At 19.7% G+C, this 16054-nt stretch overlaps 6 protein-coding genes across 6 annotated transcripts in view, besides 1 other annotated feature; 3 read left to right on the top strand and 3 right to left on the bottom strand.

Moving 5' to 3' along the window:
* Window positions 1–353: 353 nt before the first annotated feature.
* On the top strand, window positions 354–2185 carry PADL01_0725900 (actin-like protein, putative; the record flags this gene model as incomplete). The annotated part of the gene is made up of 2 exons (XM_028681298.1): window positions 354–414; window positions 612–2185. The coding sequence occupies 2 exons, from the start codon at window positions 354–356 to the stop codon at window positions 2183–2185; spliced, it is 1635 nt and encodes a 544-aa protein (XP_028537690.1).
* Window positions 2186–2463: 278 nt separating this feature from the next.
* Window positions 2464–3093, bottom strand: PADL01_0726000 (conserved Plasmodium protein, unknown function; the record flags this gene model as incomplete). The annotated part of the gene is made up of 1 exon (XM_028681299.1): window positions 2464–3093. The coding sequence occupies one exon, from the start codon at window positions 3091–3093 to the stop codon at window positions 2464–2466; it is 630 nt and encodes a 209-aa protein (XP_028537691.1).
* A 689-nt stretch (window positions 3094–3782) lies between these two features.
* Window positions 3783–4355, top strand: PADL01_0726100 (conserved Plasmodium protein, unknown function; the record flags this gene model as incomplete). Its single annotated transcript, XM_028681300.1, has 2 exons — window positions 3783–3887; window positions 4080–4355. 2 exons carry the CDS (start codon window positions 3783–3785, stop codon window positions 4353–4355), a joined length of 381 nt encoding a protein of 126 aa, XP_028537692.1.
* Window positions 4356–4684: 329 nt separating this feature from the next.
* PADL01_0726200 (conserved Plasmodium protein, unknown function) lies at window positions 4685–5635 on the bottom strand (the record flags this gene model as incomplete). Its single annotated transcript, XM_028681301.1, has 5 exons — window positions 4685–4732; window positions 4907–5004; window positions 5119–5261; window positions 5390–5481; window positions 5633–5635. The coding sequence occupies 5 exons, from the start codon at window positions 5633–5635 to the stop codon at window positions 4685–4687; spliced, it is 384 nt and encodes a 127-aa protein (XP_028537693.1).
* A 1132-nt stretch (window positions 5636–6767) lies between these two features.
* Window positions 6768–13375, top strand: PADL01_0726300 (zinc finger, C3HC4 type, putative; the record flags this gene model as incomplete). The annotated part of the gene is made up of 5 exons (XM_028681302.1): window positions 6768–12255; window positions 12402–12654; window positions 12737–13060; window positions 13171–13252; window positions 13352–13375. The coding sequence occupies 5 exons, from the start codon at window positions 6768–6770 to the stop codon at window positions 13373–13375; spliced, it is 6171 nt and encodes a 2056-aa protein (XP_028537694.1).
* Window positions 10828–10930: a repeat region.
* Window positions 13376–13896: 521 nt separating the features above from the next.
* The window catches only part of PADL01_0726400 (alpha/beta hydrolase, putative), a gene marked incomplete at both ends in the record, with an annotated part of 2784 nt that continues 626 nt past the window's right edge, over window positions 13897–16054 (bottom strand). Inside the window, 3 exons of the mRNA XM_028681304.1 lie at window positions 13897–15187; window positions 15270–15370; window positions 15543–16054. The exon at window positions 15543–16054 is cut by the window's right edge and continues 250 nt beyond it. Coding sequence (XP_028537695.1) covers window positions 13897–15187; window positions 15270–15370; window positions 15543–16054 — 1904 coding nt within the window. The remainder of the gene's footprint in view (window positions 15188–15269; window positions 15371–15542) is intronic.

Consider the following 16054-nt stretch of genomic DNA (forward strand, 5'->3'; position numbering starts at 1 on the left):
ATTATTATAAAAATGTAAATAAATAAATATAAATATATATATATATATGTTTATATTTTAAAATCATCATGTAAATTTCAATCTATCAATATAGATCTCTTGTGCTTATAAAATTAAATTAATATATATATTTAAGGACACATAAAAAAAAAAAAAAAAAAAAAAAAAAAAAAATTGAAACATTCTCATTTATGTTTATTATCACGTTTTATGTTCTTTGGTTAAGAATAAATATTCATATTTTGTTCATAGGAAAAAAAAAAAATAATAAAAATAATAAGTTGACTTACAATAGTGATTACACTTTAATTTTTTTATTTTTTTCAACAACAATTTAAAATATATAATATATAATGGATACGTTTCAAAAGAATGATAATGAAAATTATTACAAATATTATGTATTACAAATAGGTACATGTATTATATATGTATGTCTGTATTTATTTTATACTATAAAAATGTATAAAGTGAATTTTTTTTTTTATATATTTAATTATTAATATGTTGATATATATTAAGATCCATAAGAATATTTTTTATTTGTCTACAATATATATATATATATATATATATATATATATTTTTTTTTATTTTTTTATTTCTTGTAGGAAGAAAATATACATATGTAGGCATGTGCGGACTTTACAAGCCAGTATCCATTTTTTTAACTCCAAATTTTTTTGTATACAATGAAAGATTTCATAATTTTTTTGAAGACACCTACAAGGCTAATGAAATGATGGATTATATAAATAGAAAAAGGGAAGAACAATATGGAAACAAGAAATCGCAAAAAATGTTGCATGTAAGTAAGGATCAATCCAAAGAAGATATAAAAATAGTAACAAAGGATAATCCAACGGATGAATGTCTTGATAAATACATAAGTAGTGATAATTTGGATTATAATAATGAAGAAATGTTATGTGATACGAATAATATATATGAAAAAAATAAATTTTGTGATAATGAAAAGAGACATAATAAGATGAAGATATATCATTATGAATATAAATATAATCAAGACTTATATTTATGGAGAACATATTTTGACGAATATATATTTCATATATTTCATAATATTATTATGAAAACTAATAATAAATCGAAAAAAGTTATACTCGTATTAAATATGTTTATTCCTACTATTATAAAATATGCTCTCTGTATATCTCTTATAGAAAATCCTGAATATTCATGTATATCATATATTAACGATTTAATATCTCCTTTATATTTATGTAATTATAAAACGTGTGTAGTTCTTGACCTTGGCTATATTAATTGTAGAATATTACCAATAATGGATGGAGTACCTTTATATCATCATTATACTTATATACATAATGGAGGCTTCTATATTAATATAGAAATAAAAAAATTATTAAAGGAGCAATATATAAGAAGATATAAAAAGGGGGAAAATATAATTTCAATCGATGATGGTATGAAATTATGTTTGGCAAATGGAAAGAAGAATGGTGATAATATAGATGATGATAATATAGATGATGATAATATAAATGATGATAATATAAATGATGATAATATAGATGATGCTAATATAGATGATTATAATATAAATGATGATGATAATAATATTAAGTATTATTTAAATTTATATCCTCTAGAAGAAATAATTAACGTTATTGACAACATGACAGATGATGATATAGAAATTATGAAAATAAAATATTGTTATATAAAAAAGGATAGTAATGATATGGCATGTAATAAATATGTACTATATAAATATAATAATTATAATATAATTATAGATCCTTATACTAGATATAAAGCTTGTGAAATATTATTTGAAAAAGAATATGATCAAAATATTTATTCCTTATTTTCAAGTATAGTACAAAAAATAAATATATTTGAAACATATATATTTTCAAATATATTATTGGTAGGTGGTTGTAGTAATATTAAAGGTATTTTATCGAAGGTTTCTCAAATATTTGTTCAAGTATTAAGAAATGAAAAAAAATTCCCACATAATTTTCAAGATAATGTACATTTTCTTCTTTCTAATATTTCTCCTAATTTACGTCAGTTTGTAGGGGCATCCATATGTTCGAGTATAAACAATTTGCCAGAATATACGTCTGAAGAGATATTGAACAATGTCTTATATGACCACCTTAACGAGGATATATACATGACATTCAAGACATAAAATAAGACTAAAAAATATATAAATATATATTATAGTATTATTGTTGTGTTTTTATAGTTTTACGAAAAAAAAAAAAAAAAAAAAATAATAATAATAAATTATTTAACAAATAAAATTGATAGCAACATAAAGGTAATTCAAATGGATAATATATATATAAATGCACAAAAAAAAAAAAAAAAAATATATATATATATATATATATATATATACAGCACATATATATATATATATATATATATATATATGTCTGTGTGTGTCATAATATTTTATATTTTTTATGTGACAGTGCCTTTTTTTTGGTCCTCACTTTCATTGTTACCCTTTTTTTGTAACTTTTCTTTCATATTTCTTAATTTTTTTAGTATAATACTCAAATGTGCCTTTTCATTATCAGCCATTTTTTCATATAAATACTGATAGCCATTAGTATATATAGGCTTTACTTTTTCATCAATAGCTAAACACATATTTATTTTTTGTTGTTTCTCTATGTCCATACGTCTATCATAAAATATTTTTTCTGTTTTTTCTAATGCCTCTTTTCTAGAATAGCCTCTGTTCATATAATATAACTGATGAGTAGCCATTTGCGTAATTATATGATCATTTCTAAAATAATCATATCCTTTAATATTATTATTACCTTCCACATAACAATCTTGAAATCTTAAATGAGGATATTTTTTTAATAAAAATTTTACTAATTCCATATATTTATTATTATTATATTTTGTTTTCAAACTTATATTATATATCTCCATAGGTGGAGCTCTCTCAGACCATTCTAACCAACGAGGAGTGTCATATAAATTTGTATTAACAAGCGTCCTCATCTTATCTACAATATTGTATTTTAAAAAACGACAAAAGTTAGAGCCATTAGGATGAACGGCTCCCTTACCCATTATTCAAAAATATAAATCAAAGCAAATGGATTATATATAAATAAATAAATAAATATATATATATATATATAATATAACACTTGTAAGAATATATTATTTTAAGACCTTTAATTTTTTACATATAAACATTTCTCAATTCCCCATTAATATTTTCATGCAATATATATATATATATATATATATATATATATATATATATATATATATGTATGTATATTTTTTTTTTTTTTTTTTTTTTTTTTTGTAATCTTTCAATAAGGATTATATAAAGTACACTTAAAAATGTATCATATTATTATATATGTACATACCCATATATTATATATATATATATATATATATATAATACATTTTTTCCATTTATGAAATCTTGTAATTGTAACAATATAAAAATATTCCTATTAGTATATCAACTTAATGAACATTATTTATTATATATATATAAAATAAAACGAAAAAAAAATTAAACCTCATAAGGACGTCAAAAATAAAATAAAATAAAATAAATATATATATATATATATATATATATATATATTTGATATATTTTTATTTATAATAATTTATGGAATATATGCACTTGCTGATGACTTTTATTATTGATTCTCTCTTACTAATCATGATCTTATAATATAAAAATATGTTTAATTTGTTTTTTTGTTTAAATTAAAAAAAAAAAAAAAAAAGAAATGAGGAAATATTTTACCTTTTTAAGAGAATTTTCTACTCTTAAAAATATGGACCCTGAGGATTTCAACATGTTAAGGAAAAAGTTGAGATGTAAATTTAAAAGTGTTAGTCCAAAAAAAAAAAAAAAAAAAATATAAAAAAAATAAATAATATATATAAAAAAAAGCAAAAAATAAAGGAACTAAAGAGATACATATTGTGAAAAAACAATAAGAACAAATACACATGTGTAACTATACTGAATTTTTCTTATTGTTTTTTTTTTTTTTTTTTTTTTTTTTTTTATAATTTTTTAGGTAGGTATGTTAGAATTAGATACTTTATTTAACAATTATTTAAATGCAAATATGAATATAATAGATAATGAAAAAGTCAAATTGTTATATAATTTAATGGATATAGATACAACTAATATGTTGAAATTATTTTATTTTTATTCCAATCAAGAAAATAGAAGTGTAGACAAATTGAAAAACCTTATGAATGTTAAAGATAAAAAGGTAATACAGGATACTTTTAATTTATTAATTGATATCCTAAACAATAATCAAAAGTATGTTAGTTCTCAATGAGAAGAAAAAAACAAATAATTAAGTATTATGTATATTATATATTTATTTTTATTTTATTTTATTATTATTTTTTTATTTTATTTTATTATTATTTTTTTATTTTATTTTATTTTTTTGATTATATTTTATTACTTTTTTTGTTTTTTATGTTACTCTTTCCCATATTTTTAATCAACATAATTAGATAAACTATAAATTTTTTTTTTTTTTAAAGAATTTATACAATATATTATATATTATATAGAAGGATGTTGATACCTTATCAATATGTATAAATATACATAAAAATAGATATATATATATATACATATATTTTTTATTTTATTATTTTACGCTTCGATTAAATCATGGTGGTGTATATTCTCATCCACATCCATCTAAAATGAAGGTCAAAAAAAAAAAAAAGAAAAGAAAAAAAATATTCAACAGGAATATAATATTGAATTATTTATTTGATTTGATTTGATTTAATTTAATTTAATTTGATTTTTTTTTTTTTTTTTTTTTTGGTATATGTTTATAATAAATATGGAGTAATAATATATCATTACAGGTATGTCAATTAAGAACTTTTTAAATTCACTCTCTGTAAACTTATTTCCATTTTCACATAAAAGAATTTTCAATTCGTTTTTTTTTATTATATCTTCTGACATAAGAAAAAAAAAAAAAAAAAAAACGAAAAAAATTATAAGAATATATATAAAAGTTAAATTGAATGAAAATACAAATAAATATTATATGTATATTTTATAATATATACTTTTAGGGTTTAAAAAATTAATGGAGTTTTCAATTTTTTCTTTTCCATAATAATTCGTTTGAAACTTATCAACGAAATCTTTCAGTTCGTCCAAGGTATAAGTATTTTTATTATCATCAAAAATTTCACTGGACACATTAAAACTATAAAAAAAATATAATATATATTATAAAGATGTAAACTCTTCACATTTAGATTGAATATAAATAAATATATAATATATATATATATATATATATATATATATATATGTATATATTTTATTATATACCCTAACGATTTTAATATTTTTATTAGATCGTTCTTATCAATATGATCCGTGTTTTTTTTTTTTAAATTAAATAAATCTTCAATTCTTGAATACTAAGGATTACACAAAATAAACATAAATATGTTGATACATAATTATTGTATTCTTTTATTTTTTTTTTTCTTTTAATAGGTCGATGTTACTTGTATTTGCTCCATATATATATATATATATATTTTTTTTTTTTTTATATATAACAGCGACCATATGAATGTTAAAATTTAACTCAAAATTTATATGTACACATAAAAATTTATTTTACATGTGTATATGTTTTTAAAATATATATAATGATGGAAAAAAAAAAAGAAATAAGATAAAAAAAAAAAAAAAAAAAAAAAAGAATAAGCTATAAGGAATATTATATTATATATATATATATGTGTATATGTATTATATTTTATATTTCATATTATTTTTTTATTTTTTTTTTTGACCCCTAAAATTTATGCATATATATGTGTATTTATATACCAATAAAAAGAGAATTCTTCACTTGGAAATAAAACATACACTTAATATATACATATGTGTTTAAATTATTATTATTATTATTTTTTTTTTTTTTATGTTTTAATATACTTATAATTAAATTATATATATATGTTTACAATGTGAAAAAACATATTACACAGAAAAAAAGGGAGATATCCTTTTGATAATTTTTGCACATATAACAAACTATAATATATGTACATAAGAAAAAAAAAAAAAAATAAAAATAAATAAAGTATATATATATATAATACATATTAAGATATTCTTATGTTTAAAAATATTGACATGTCTTATAAGTTTATATAAAACCAAAAGTAGAATTATTTTATTATTTATTATTTTTTATAAAGAAAACCGTTTTTGTGATTAATAATAGACAAAAGGGAAATATTCATAATATGTAAAATATATATATATTATATATGTATATATATGTGAGAATGATTTTATATAATAAGATATAATTTTTACAATATAACAAAATTAAATGTATATATATATATATATATATATATATATATATATATGTATGTATATAATTCATATGAGATACATGTGCGAAATGTTTAAAAATGTTGAATATTTTATGTTATCCTATATAAATTACATATTTATCTCACAAAATTATATATACTTTAAATAATATATATATATATATATTATAATAATTAATTTATTTTTTCTTATAATTTTATTCAACTTTGATTTTTTTATTATAAGCATCATTTTATATTTTAGTTGAAGCGCACAAAGGTATTTCTCATATATATTATATATATTTTTAGTTATTTTTAAAAAAAAAATAGTAGACATTACAAATATTTAATCATCGTAATATATAATGGTCGATGAAAATTATTTTAAAGAAAGTGACAACTCCAAGGTTTTAGACTTTGATCAAATAGAAAATGAAATCAAAGAATTCAAAACAAAACAAAATGAAATATTTAATTTTTATGTTAAAAATATTGATGAGTTAATAGGAAAAATAAATAAAGCTAAAAACCTTTTAGAGGAAAAGAAAAAAAAAGAAAAGGAAATAAAAAATGATGATAATAATGAGAATAATAAAAATAATATTGATATAAATAATACTGTTACTAATATAGATAATAATGAATGCACTGATAAAATAAAAAGAATCGAAAGTATAGATGAAAATAAAATAATAAATAAAAATAATGTTATTATAAAAGATTTAATAAAAGATGTCAAATGTTTAAATATTACAGAAAAAATTAATAGTGAAAACAAAATATTTTATAATGCATTGTTATTATCATATAGAGGTATTATATCTTTAATAAAACAGGAGACACCTGAAATATTTAAAGATATACATATTAAAAAAACTATTATTCTTAGATTAATTCTGATTCATTTTTTACAGAAGGGTGATTTTTTTATGTACTATGTATTAAATAAAGAAATTCTGAAGAATAAAAAAAAAAAGAAAAAAATATATATGGAAGAAAATCAAATGGATGATTCAATATCAAACGAAGAAATAATAAATGAAAATATTTTACACAATGGAAATGTCGAAATATCTGAAAATTTAAATAATGTTGTGATTAACCCTGATACGTTAAATGACAACAATAATATCAATAATATCAATAATATCAATAATAATAATAATTATAATTATTATCATACATTTAATAGTGTACTACTAAATAATATTAATCCTAATGCTCCAATGAATCATAAAGGTTTGTTTAGTAAAATTAAAAAAGAATATTTAAGAAAAATAAAATTCTCAGAAAAGAATGAGGAAATAATATTTGAACATGCATTGGTAGAAGAAGAATTATTTGAAGGATATAAAGAATTACATAGAATTATGTATAATTTAAAAAATTATGATGTAAGTTCATGTATTGAGTGGTATCATAAATGTAGTGAATCAACAAAAAAGAAATATATGAAATTGATTTATTTATTACACTGTATTAGTTATCTGATATATTCAAAAGAAGATAAAGAAAAAGCATTACAATGTTTAAGAGATTTAATGTTAAATTATAAAGAAAATAAATCTCATATCTCAAGATTAAGCACATTTATATGTATAGGAGTTGATAATGCATTTTTTAAAAATATGTTTTCTAGTGTCCATGCCAAAGTATTTAATTATTTTAAGAGAGCCTTTAATGAAGAAGGAATCGTCGTAAATACGAAAAAAAATAAAAATATAAATAACAAGGATACAAGACAACAAAGAAATGATAATATTTCATGTAACCATTTGGTATGTAGTTCTAATAAAATTAGTATAACTAATGAAGAAACTAATAAAAGGAATGCAAACAAGTTAAATGATAAAAAAGAATGTGTTAAAGAAAAAATAAACACTCGAAAAAGAAAATCTAGTATATTATTATGTAATAAAGATGAAAAAAATACTCATAAGAATTGTACTAGTCAAAAAGGTGGAATCCAAATTTGCACTGATAAAAATTGTAAACATAAAATGTGCAGTAATAAATACAATAAGGACAAATCAAATATATCAAGATGTCCTACAGATAATGATAAAAAATGTTCCTCATCTGTATGTTCTAAAAAAAAAAAGGATAAAAGAAAAAAACGAAAAAAAAATGACTCATTTTCTATTATGTATAAAAAAATAAATGAAGACATATCTAGAGGAAGAAGCAGAAGTAATATAAAAAAAAAAAATTTAAAGAATAAAAAAGGAAAGAATGAGTTTATTTTGAAAAGAACCATAAAAAAGAAATTTACAAATATATATAATAGAATAGGTAAAAAGGAACCAATTAAAATAAAGAAAAATAATAAAAGTAAAATTAAAAGTAAATGTAAAAATAAAGGAAATAATAGAAAAAATAAAAAGAAAAAGGAAAATGATTCATATGTTACATTTCATAAAGAATATGCATTGAATATAAAAATGGATCGTAGTTATAATATCCCTTTAATTCATAATAATATTTATAAAGAAAAATATAGTAATTTATGTGCTACAACATTATATACTAATCATTTGTATGAGACCAAAAAAAATAATTTCCTTGGTCCTTTAAATGAAATATATGTAGAAAATAATATTAATGAAATAATAAGAAATAACAAAATGAATAACGATATTTTAGATGGTCGCTCTTGTAATATTTATAATATAAATAATTCTAATTTAATATTACCTATTGTAAGTTTAAATGAAGATAATTATGCTTATAAGAATAATTCAAGAGTAGGTGTTTATAAAGAAGGATCTAATAAAAAATATAATATTAAATCAAATGATACCAATAATAATAATAATAATAATAATAATAATGATGATGATGATGAAAAATTAAATAATGGATGGTATTCACATATTCATAATTGTACTAAAGATGTTATTACAGAAATGATATATTCTAAGAAAGATGATTTTGATATTATTAAAGAAAATGCAATAAATATGGATAAAGATAATATAGATATTTCAACATATAATAATATATATAATATAAAAAGAGCAGATGAATCTATTTATTTATATGAATTAAATGAAAACGAAACTTCTCAATATTCATATAATGATAATAATTATATGACATATAAAATATTAAATCGTACATCTCAATTTTATGATCATGAAGATACTAAAATAAATAATTATGCACTTCATAAATTATTTAAACATTATAATAAAAATGTAAATACAAATATAAATTATCAATCAAGTGTATTATGCAATAATCATTCATATAATTATAATAATTATTTATTTCATATTAAGAATTTATATAATAATAATAATTATCCTTTTTTTGAAAATATCCCAAATTTTTATATCCAAAATTTTGTGAATAATTTTCAGTGTTGTATCAATCAAAATAATCATAGTTCATCTTATATGAACCATAATAATACCTTTTATTCTTTAAATAATTCTTGCTTCATCAAAAAGACAAACGTTTTAAAAAACAAGCTACCAAAGTGTAAATTTTTATCTGCATCCTCAAAAGATGAAAAAGAAGTGAAGACTGTTCAGATATCGACAGAACAAAAAAAAGATTTATCCTTATCATATCAAAAGAAAGATGTACCTATGTCATCATATCAAAAGAAAGATATACATGTGTCATCACATCAAAAGAAAGATGTAACCACATTAGGCATGGAAAAAAAATCCACACCCATAGTATCCATAGACAAGAAAGATGTTCTTATATTATCACAAGAAAAAAAATATGAAGAAAAGAGCAAAATAGATAACCAAATATCACATATATGTGGAAAAGACGAATGTAATGATATGTGTATATTAAAAAAGAAAAAAAATGGAAAGGATGAAGAAGAATATTATGAATGTGTCAATTTTAAAGATAATGATGTATATACTAATGATGAATCTACAACAAGTTCTTGTAGTTATTATAAATCGTTTTGTTCATGTGATTCTTACACATCTTCAAGTGATGATGAATTTTCTTCTTATTCTAGCGGGGAAGAAAACTTTAAAAAAAATATTAATAAAGTAAAAGAACAAGTAGATATAATGAAAGAAGATTATTTGAAAAAAAATACTATGAATGCTTTGTTAAATACTAAAAACATACAAGCAAATAATAGAGCTATATTAGCTTCAAAAAATACAAGGCTTGCAAAAACATCTATAGATGTAAGTCGAATTCTATTAACGCACGCTCTAACAACGAGGGATATATATACGTTACAAAATACATTGTCTACTAATAAAAGTAATACAGAATTTAGACGTATTTGTTTGAAGTGGAAAGCAAAAAAGATTAAAAGAAGAAGTAGGTTAAAAAAGAGAGAAAAGGGTGATGACGAAAGTGAGGATGATGCTAAGGATAGGGGGGGAAGGAATAAAAAGGGGGGTACAAGAAAGGATAAAATGGAAGTTGACGGTGATGAATATGATGATGATGGAGATGACGATGATGATGATGACGATCAATATGATGATGATGATGACGATCATTATGATGATAATGATGATGATCAATATGATGATAATGATGACGATCAATATGATGATAATGATGACGATCAATATGATGATAACGAGGACGATGAAAGTGACGATTTTTATGATGAACATAATTCTTATGATGAAGAAGATGATGATTATTTTGATGAGGATGATGATTACTTTGATGAGCATGATGATTATTATGATGAAGAGGATAATTATTATGACGATGATGAAAACATACATGATGAACAACCTTACAACTCTCCTAATAGCAGTAGTAGTTATGATATGAATAAAAAGAGAAAACCTACCACAAGAAGTAAATTAAAAGGAAAGAAGAAAAAAAAGAATAAAAAAAAAAAAAAAAATAATATAACTTCAACTAATAAATTAAATCTTTCTGATTCTTTAGAATGTTTGGGTTTAGAAAATTTTATAAAATTAACAAAAAAAAATCTTTTTGTTAAAAAAAAATCAGATGAAAAAAAAAAAAGTGAAAAAGGGAAAAAAAAAACTCAAAAATCAAAAAAAAGTGGTAAAACAAATGAAGGTAAAAATAAAAATGTCGAAGGTAAAAATAAAAATGTCGAAGATAAAAATAAAAATGACGAAGATAAAAATAAAATCGATGAAGATAAAAAAGATAATATGAAGTTAAAAAAGAAAAACAAAACAAAAAATATGAATGAAGTTGAAGGAACTGTTTTGAATGATGAAAAAGGTGACATGGAAAAAACTACAGATGAGAAAAAAGAAATTGAAACGAGTGAAAAAAGTAATATTAAAGAAGAAAGGAATGATAAGAAAGTTTCTGCAAATAATTTGGAGAATGAAGTAAAGTGTGAAGAGGATATAAAGGAACAGAAAGAAATACATAAAGTAAAAAATGTGGAAGTAGAAGAAAATGTATGTAAAGAAAATAATGATGATGAAAATAAAACGAATGAAAATAAGGTAAACCAGAAAGATGTTGATCAGGATGTGAAAAATATAAACCAGAATGATAGTAATATGACCGAAAAAAATGTAAGTAAAAAAATTCAAGAAAATAAGAGTGAAAATATTGAAAAGAATGAAAATAGAACAATTGAAAAAAATGAAAAAACACAAAAATTATGTGACAAAAAGGATGAGAAAAAAAAGAATAAAGATGACTTTGATACATTATGTAAGAAGGATAAAAAAGGAATTCATTATGGATCATATAAGAAAAATATAAAAAAGAGAAGATATTATTCAAACTTTTTATATGATGAAAAAATGCAAATGCAAATGAAGAGAAACAAGAATGAAGGATATTATAATAAAGGTAATAAAAATAAAAAGGAAAATTTAGCAGCAAAGGAAAAAGTGAAATCAGAAAAAGCAGGTAATAATAAAAATTAATATAATACTTATATATATATATATATATATATTTATATATATTTATATATATCTATATATATATTTGTGTGTGATTATTTTACTGGTAAACATTTATTATATATTATATTATTTTTTTTCCTATATTAGGATTTAATAAAAAAAGCGACAGCAGTAATAGTGACGATGAATATAAAAAATCAAAAGGAAGGAAAGGAACTGATAAAAAACCCAACAAGGATAAAAAGAAATTTGATAAATCGAATGACGATAAAAAAAAGGAAAAGGAAAAACAAGTACATAAAAATAATAAAGAATTTGTAAAAGAAAAGAAAAATGAAAATGATCAAGATAAATTATTGAAAAAGGAGAACGAAAAAAAAGTTTATGTTCATCTGGAAAGGTAACATAAAAATGTAAATCATATATATATATATGTGCATATTTATATTTATTTGTATTTATTTATTTATTGTTTTTTTTAGCCCCTTGGATATTCTAGTTTGTGGTGGATTAATAAGCTCAAAAAAATTAATTGAGGCTCAGGCTATTTTAAAAGAAAATAATAAAAGATTACAAGAAGTGAAGAATTCGTCTTTCTCTAATAATTCAAATGAAAAGAGTTTAGAAAAGGAAAAAAATAAAAACCCTAATGAAAATGGATCTTTACTTTCTAATTCTCTAGCTGTAGAGGTAGATTTGAGTGGTTGCTTTTTTTTTCACTCTTCTTTTACATGTCCTATTAGTAGAGATAAATCGTCAAGGGATAACCCTCCTTATTTACTTACCTGTGGTCATGCAATTTGCAAGTAAATATAAAAGAACAAAATATAAGAGTTAACAAATAAATGGAAAAAAAAAAAAAAAAAAAAAAAAAAAATACATATACATATATGTATTGTTTTATTTTTATTTCTAGAAATTGTGTAGACAAAATCCATGCTCAAAGATCAAGACAATTCAAATGCCCAATGTGTCCACAATATTTACATTTACTGGAGGTAATAAAATTTTTTTTTTTCACTTAACATTATATATATGAAATAATTCTTATATATGCCACCTTGTTTTATTTTATTTTATTTTTTTTTTTTTTGCAGATAATTCCCTTATATTTTAGTTAAGCATTATTTTTTTTTTTTTTCGTTTTATTCATATCTTTAAATGGTTTTAAGAAATTTAATAACCTTTTATAGGATAATATATATGTTGTATAATTAAGTATAGAAATATATATTTTTCTTTTTTTCATACAAACATACATACACATATATATATATATATATAATGTTTTTAAATTGTTTCTAAGATTACTACGTTTTTATTCTTTTTTTGGAGTGATATATAATATAAACATAATATTAAAATAATATTATCTAATTATTCAAATTAATAATCGAATTACAAAAAATAATAAAAAAGAGAATGAATATATATATATATATATATATATATATATCAGAAGATGTTTATATAAAATTAATATAAAAAATGCCAATGAAAAATATGAATAAATAATGTTATTAAATTATATTAATAAAAAGAAACATTTATATAAAAAAGAAAAATAATGAATAAAATAAAAAAAATAACAAATTTTATTATATATATATATATATATATATATATATGTTGAATCACAAAATTATTTTTTTTCATTTAAGTTATTGATTACCACTTCAACAATATTATCAATTTTTTCTTTATTAATAATGTTATTTTTGATATAATATTTGAAGTCATTTATTTTATAATTAATAATAGGGAATTTTTTATTTTCTTCATATACATGTTTAGGATGTTCATCTTTATATTTTTCATTATATAAAGTATAATTTTTATCCTTGTCTAGATTACCGGATGATAAATTTCTTTTAAATGTATTAATATTATCATTATCAAATATTTCTTGCTTCTTTTTATTATTATTTATACTATTAATATCATAAATATTACATTCTTTTATATATATATTTTTTTTATTATCATCATTAGTTCCTTTTTTATTTCTTTGGTTACTTTCGCAGGAATAAATATTTTGTTCAACATTTGTTTTAAATTCATTTTGTTCATCCGATTCTTCTATTTCTTTTTTATTTTTGGTACAATATATTTTACCATCCCATTTATCAAATAAATTATTTTCATAATGATCATTGAAATTTTTTTTTGAAGATGATAATGTAACTTTATTTATATTATTCATATTTTTTTTTTTTTTTTTTTTTTCTTCATTGATTATATCTTTGTCATGATTTTTATTTAAAATGTTTGTATATCCTTTTGAGGTTTTTGTATTTTTTGTATTTTTTGTATTTTTTGTTTCTTTACTTTTTTTATTAACATTTTCTTCTATATTATATTTTTCTATATTTTTGTTTTTTTTAATATCACTTTCCTTTTGTTTTGAAAATTTATTTTCATCTTTCTTGTGCATTATATTGTTTTCTTTAATATTTGAGTTTTTTTTTTCTTCATCATTTTTATGATAGTGTTTTTTTGATGAGGTATAATTTTTTTTAAAATTATTTTCATGTGTATTTTTTATATATTTATTCTTAATAGTACTATATATTGAATCCCCTTTTTCAGAACATGTATTATTATTTTTTTGTGTACTTTGATCTGTATATTCTTGTTCCTTATTTGTGGTATTATTATTTGTTACATTTTTTATAGTTGCATCATTACTTGAATTATTATTGATTATATTAGTACAAGTTATATTTGTGTTTTTATCTTTTTTGTCTTTTTTTTTGGAGTCTTTTTTTTTTGTTAATTTGTCAATGGAACATATATCTTTAAATATATCTTTAGATGATTCTTTAGGTGACTCTTCTTTAGTTGTCTTTTTGTCATTTGTCTTTTTATTTTTTTCGTCTTCATTTAACCTTTTGAATGTTTCATCGAAGCCATTTATTCGGTAATATATGAGTCTAAAGGAATAATACATATATAAATATATATATATATATATATTGATATATATTTACAAAATTATATATATATATATATTACTCTCTATAAAAATAAGCTTTGGGAATATTAATATCAACACATTTTGCATTCTTTGATTTGCTCAAGGTTTGTAGGAATATTTTTATTGGAATTCCAAGATCCTATATAATATATATATAAAGTAGTTATTGAAATGGGCATAATATAATATATATATATATATATATATATATATATATATATATATATAATGTATATGTACATATACACAATTAGATAATTTTATTTCATTTTATTTTATTTTATTTTATTTTATTTTTTATTTTAACTTACATCTATAACATAATAATAATTATGATACGAATCAGTTGGATAAGAAGCTTGTTTAAATTTGTTGTTCAAGTTCTTCATTAAATATTCTGAATGAGAGACATGAATAATTTCATCTTCTTTCCCATGTATTAACAAAAGTGGTATATCTGAATCATCATTGTTACTTAGGAAAGATAAGTTTTTATAATTATCATAAATGTTTTCAATAAAATAAGAAGAATAAGTAAAATAATCTTCAACTAATTTTTCTATTGATATATATGGAGAATGTAAAATAATTCCAGCTAAGGATACTCCAATTAATTTTAAGTTATATGCTAACTTACTAGCAACTCCTGTACCTATAGATCTACCAAATAATAAAATATTTTCATTTTTAATATTTAGTGATTTTAAAAAATTATAAGCAGCTAATGCTCTTCTGTTAATATTATATTGGTTAGTTGAACCTTCTAAATAACATAACCCAAATCCTACATATTCAATAGCCAAAATATTGGCATGCAAATGTT

Source organism: Plasmodium sp. gorilla clade G2, assembly GCF_900097015.1.
Source record: "Plasmodium sp. gorilla clade G2 genome assembly, chromosome: 7".
NCBI lineage: Eukaryota > Apicomplexa > Aconoidasida > Haemosporida > Plasmodiidae > Plasmodium > Plasmodium adleri (nom. inval.).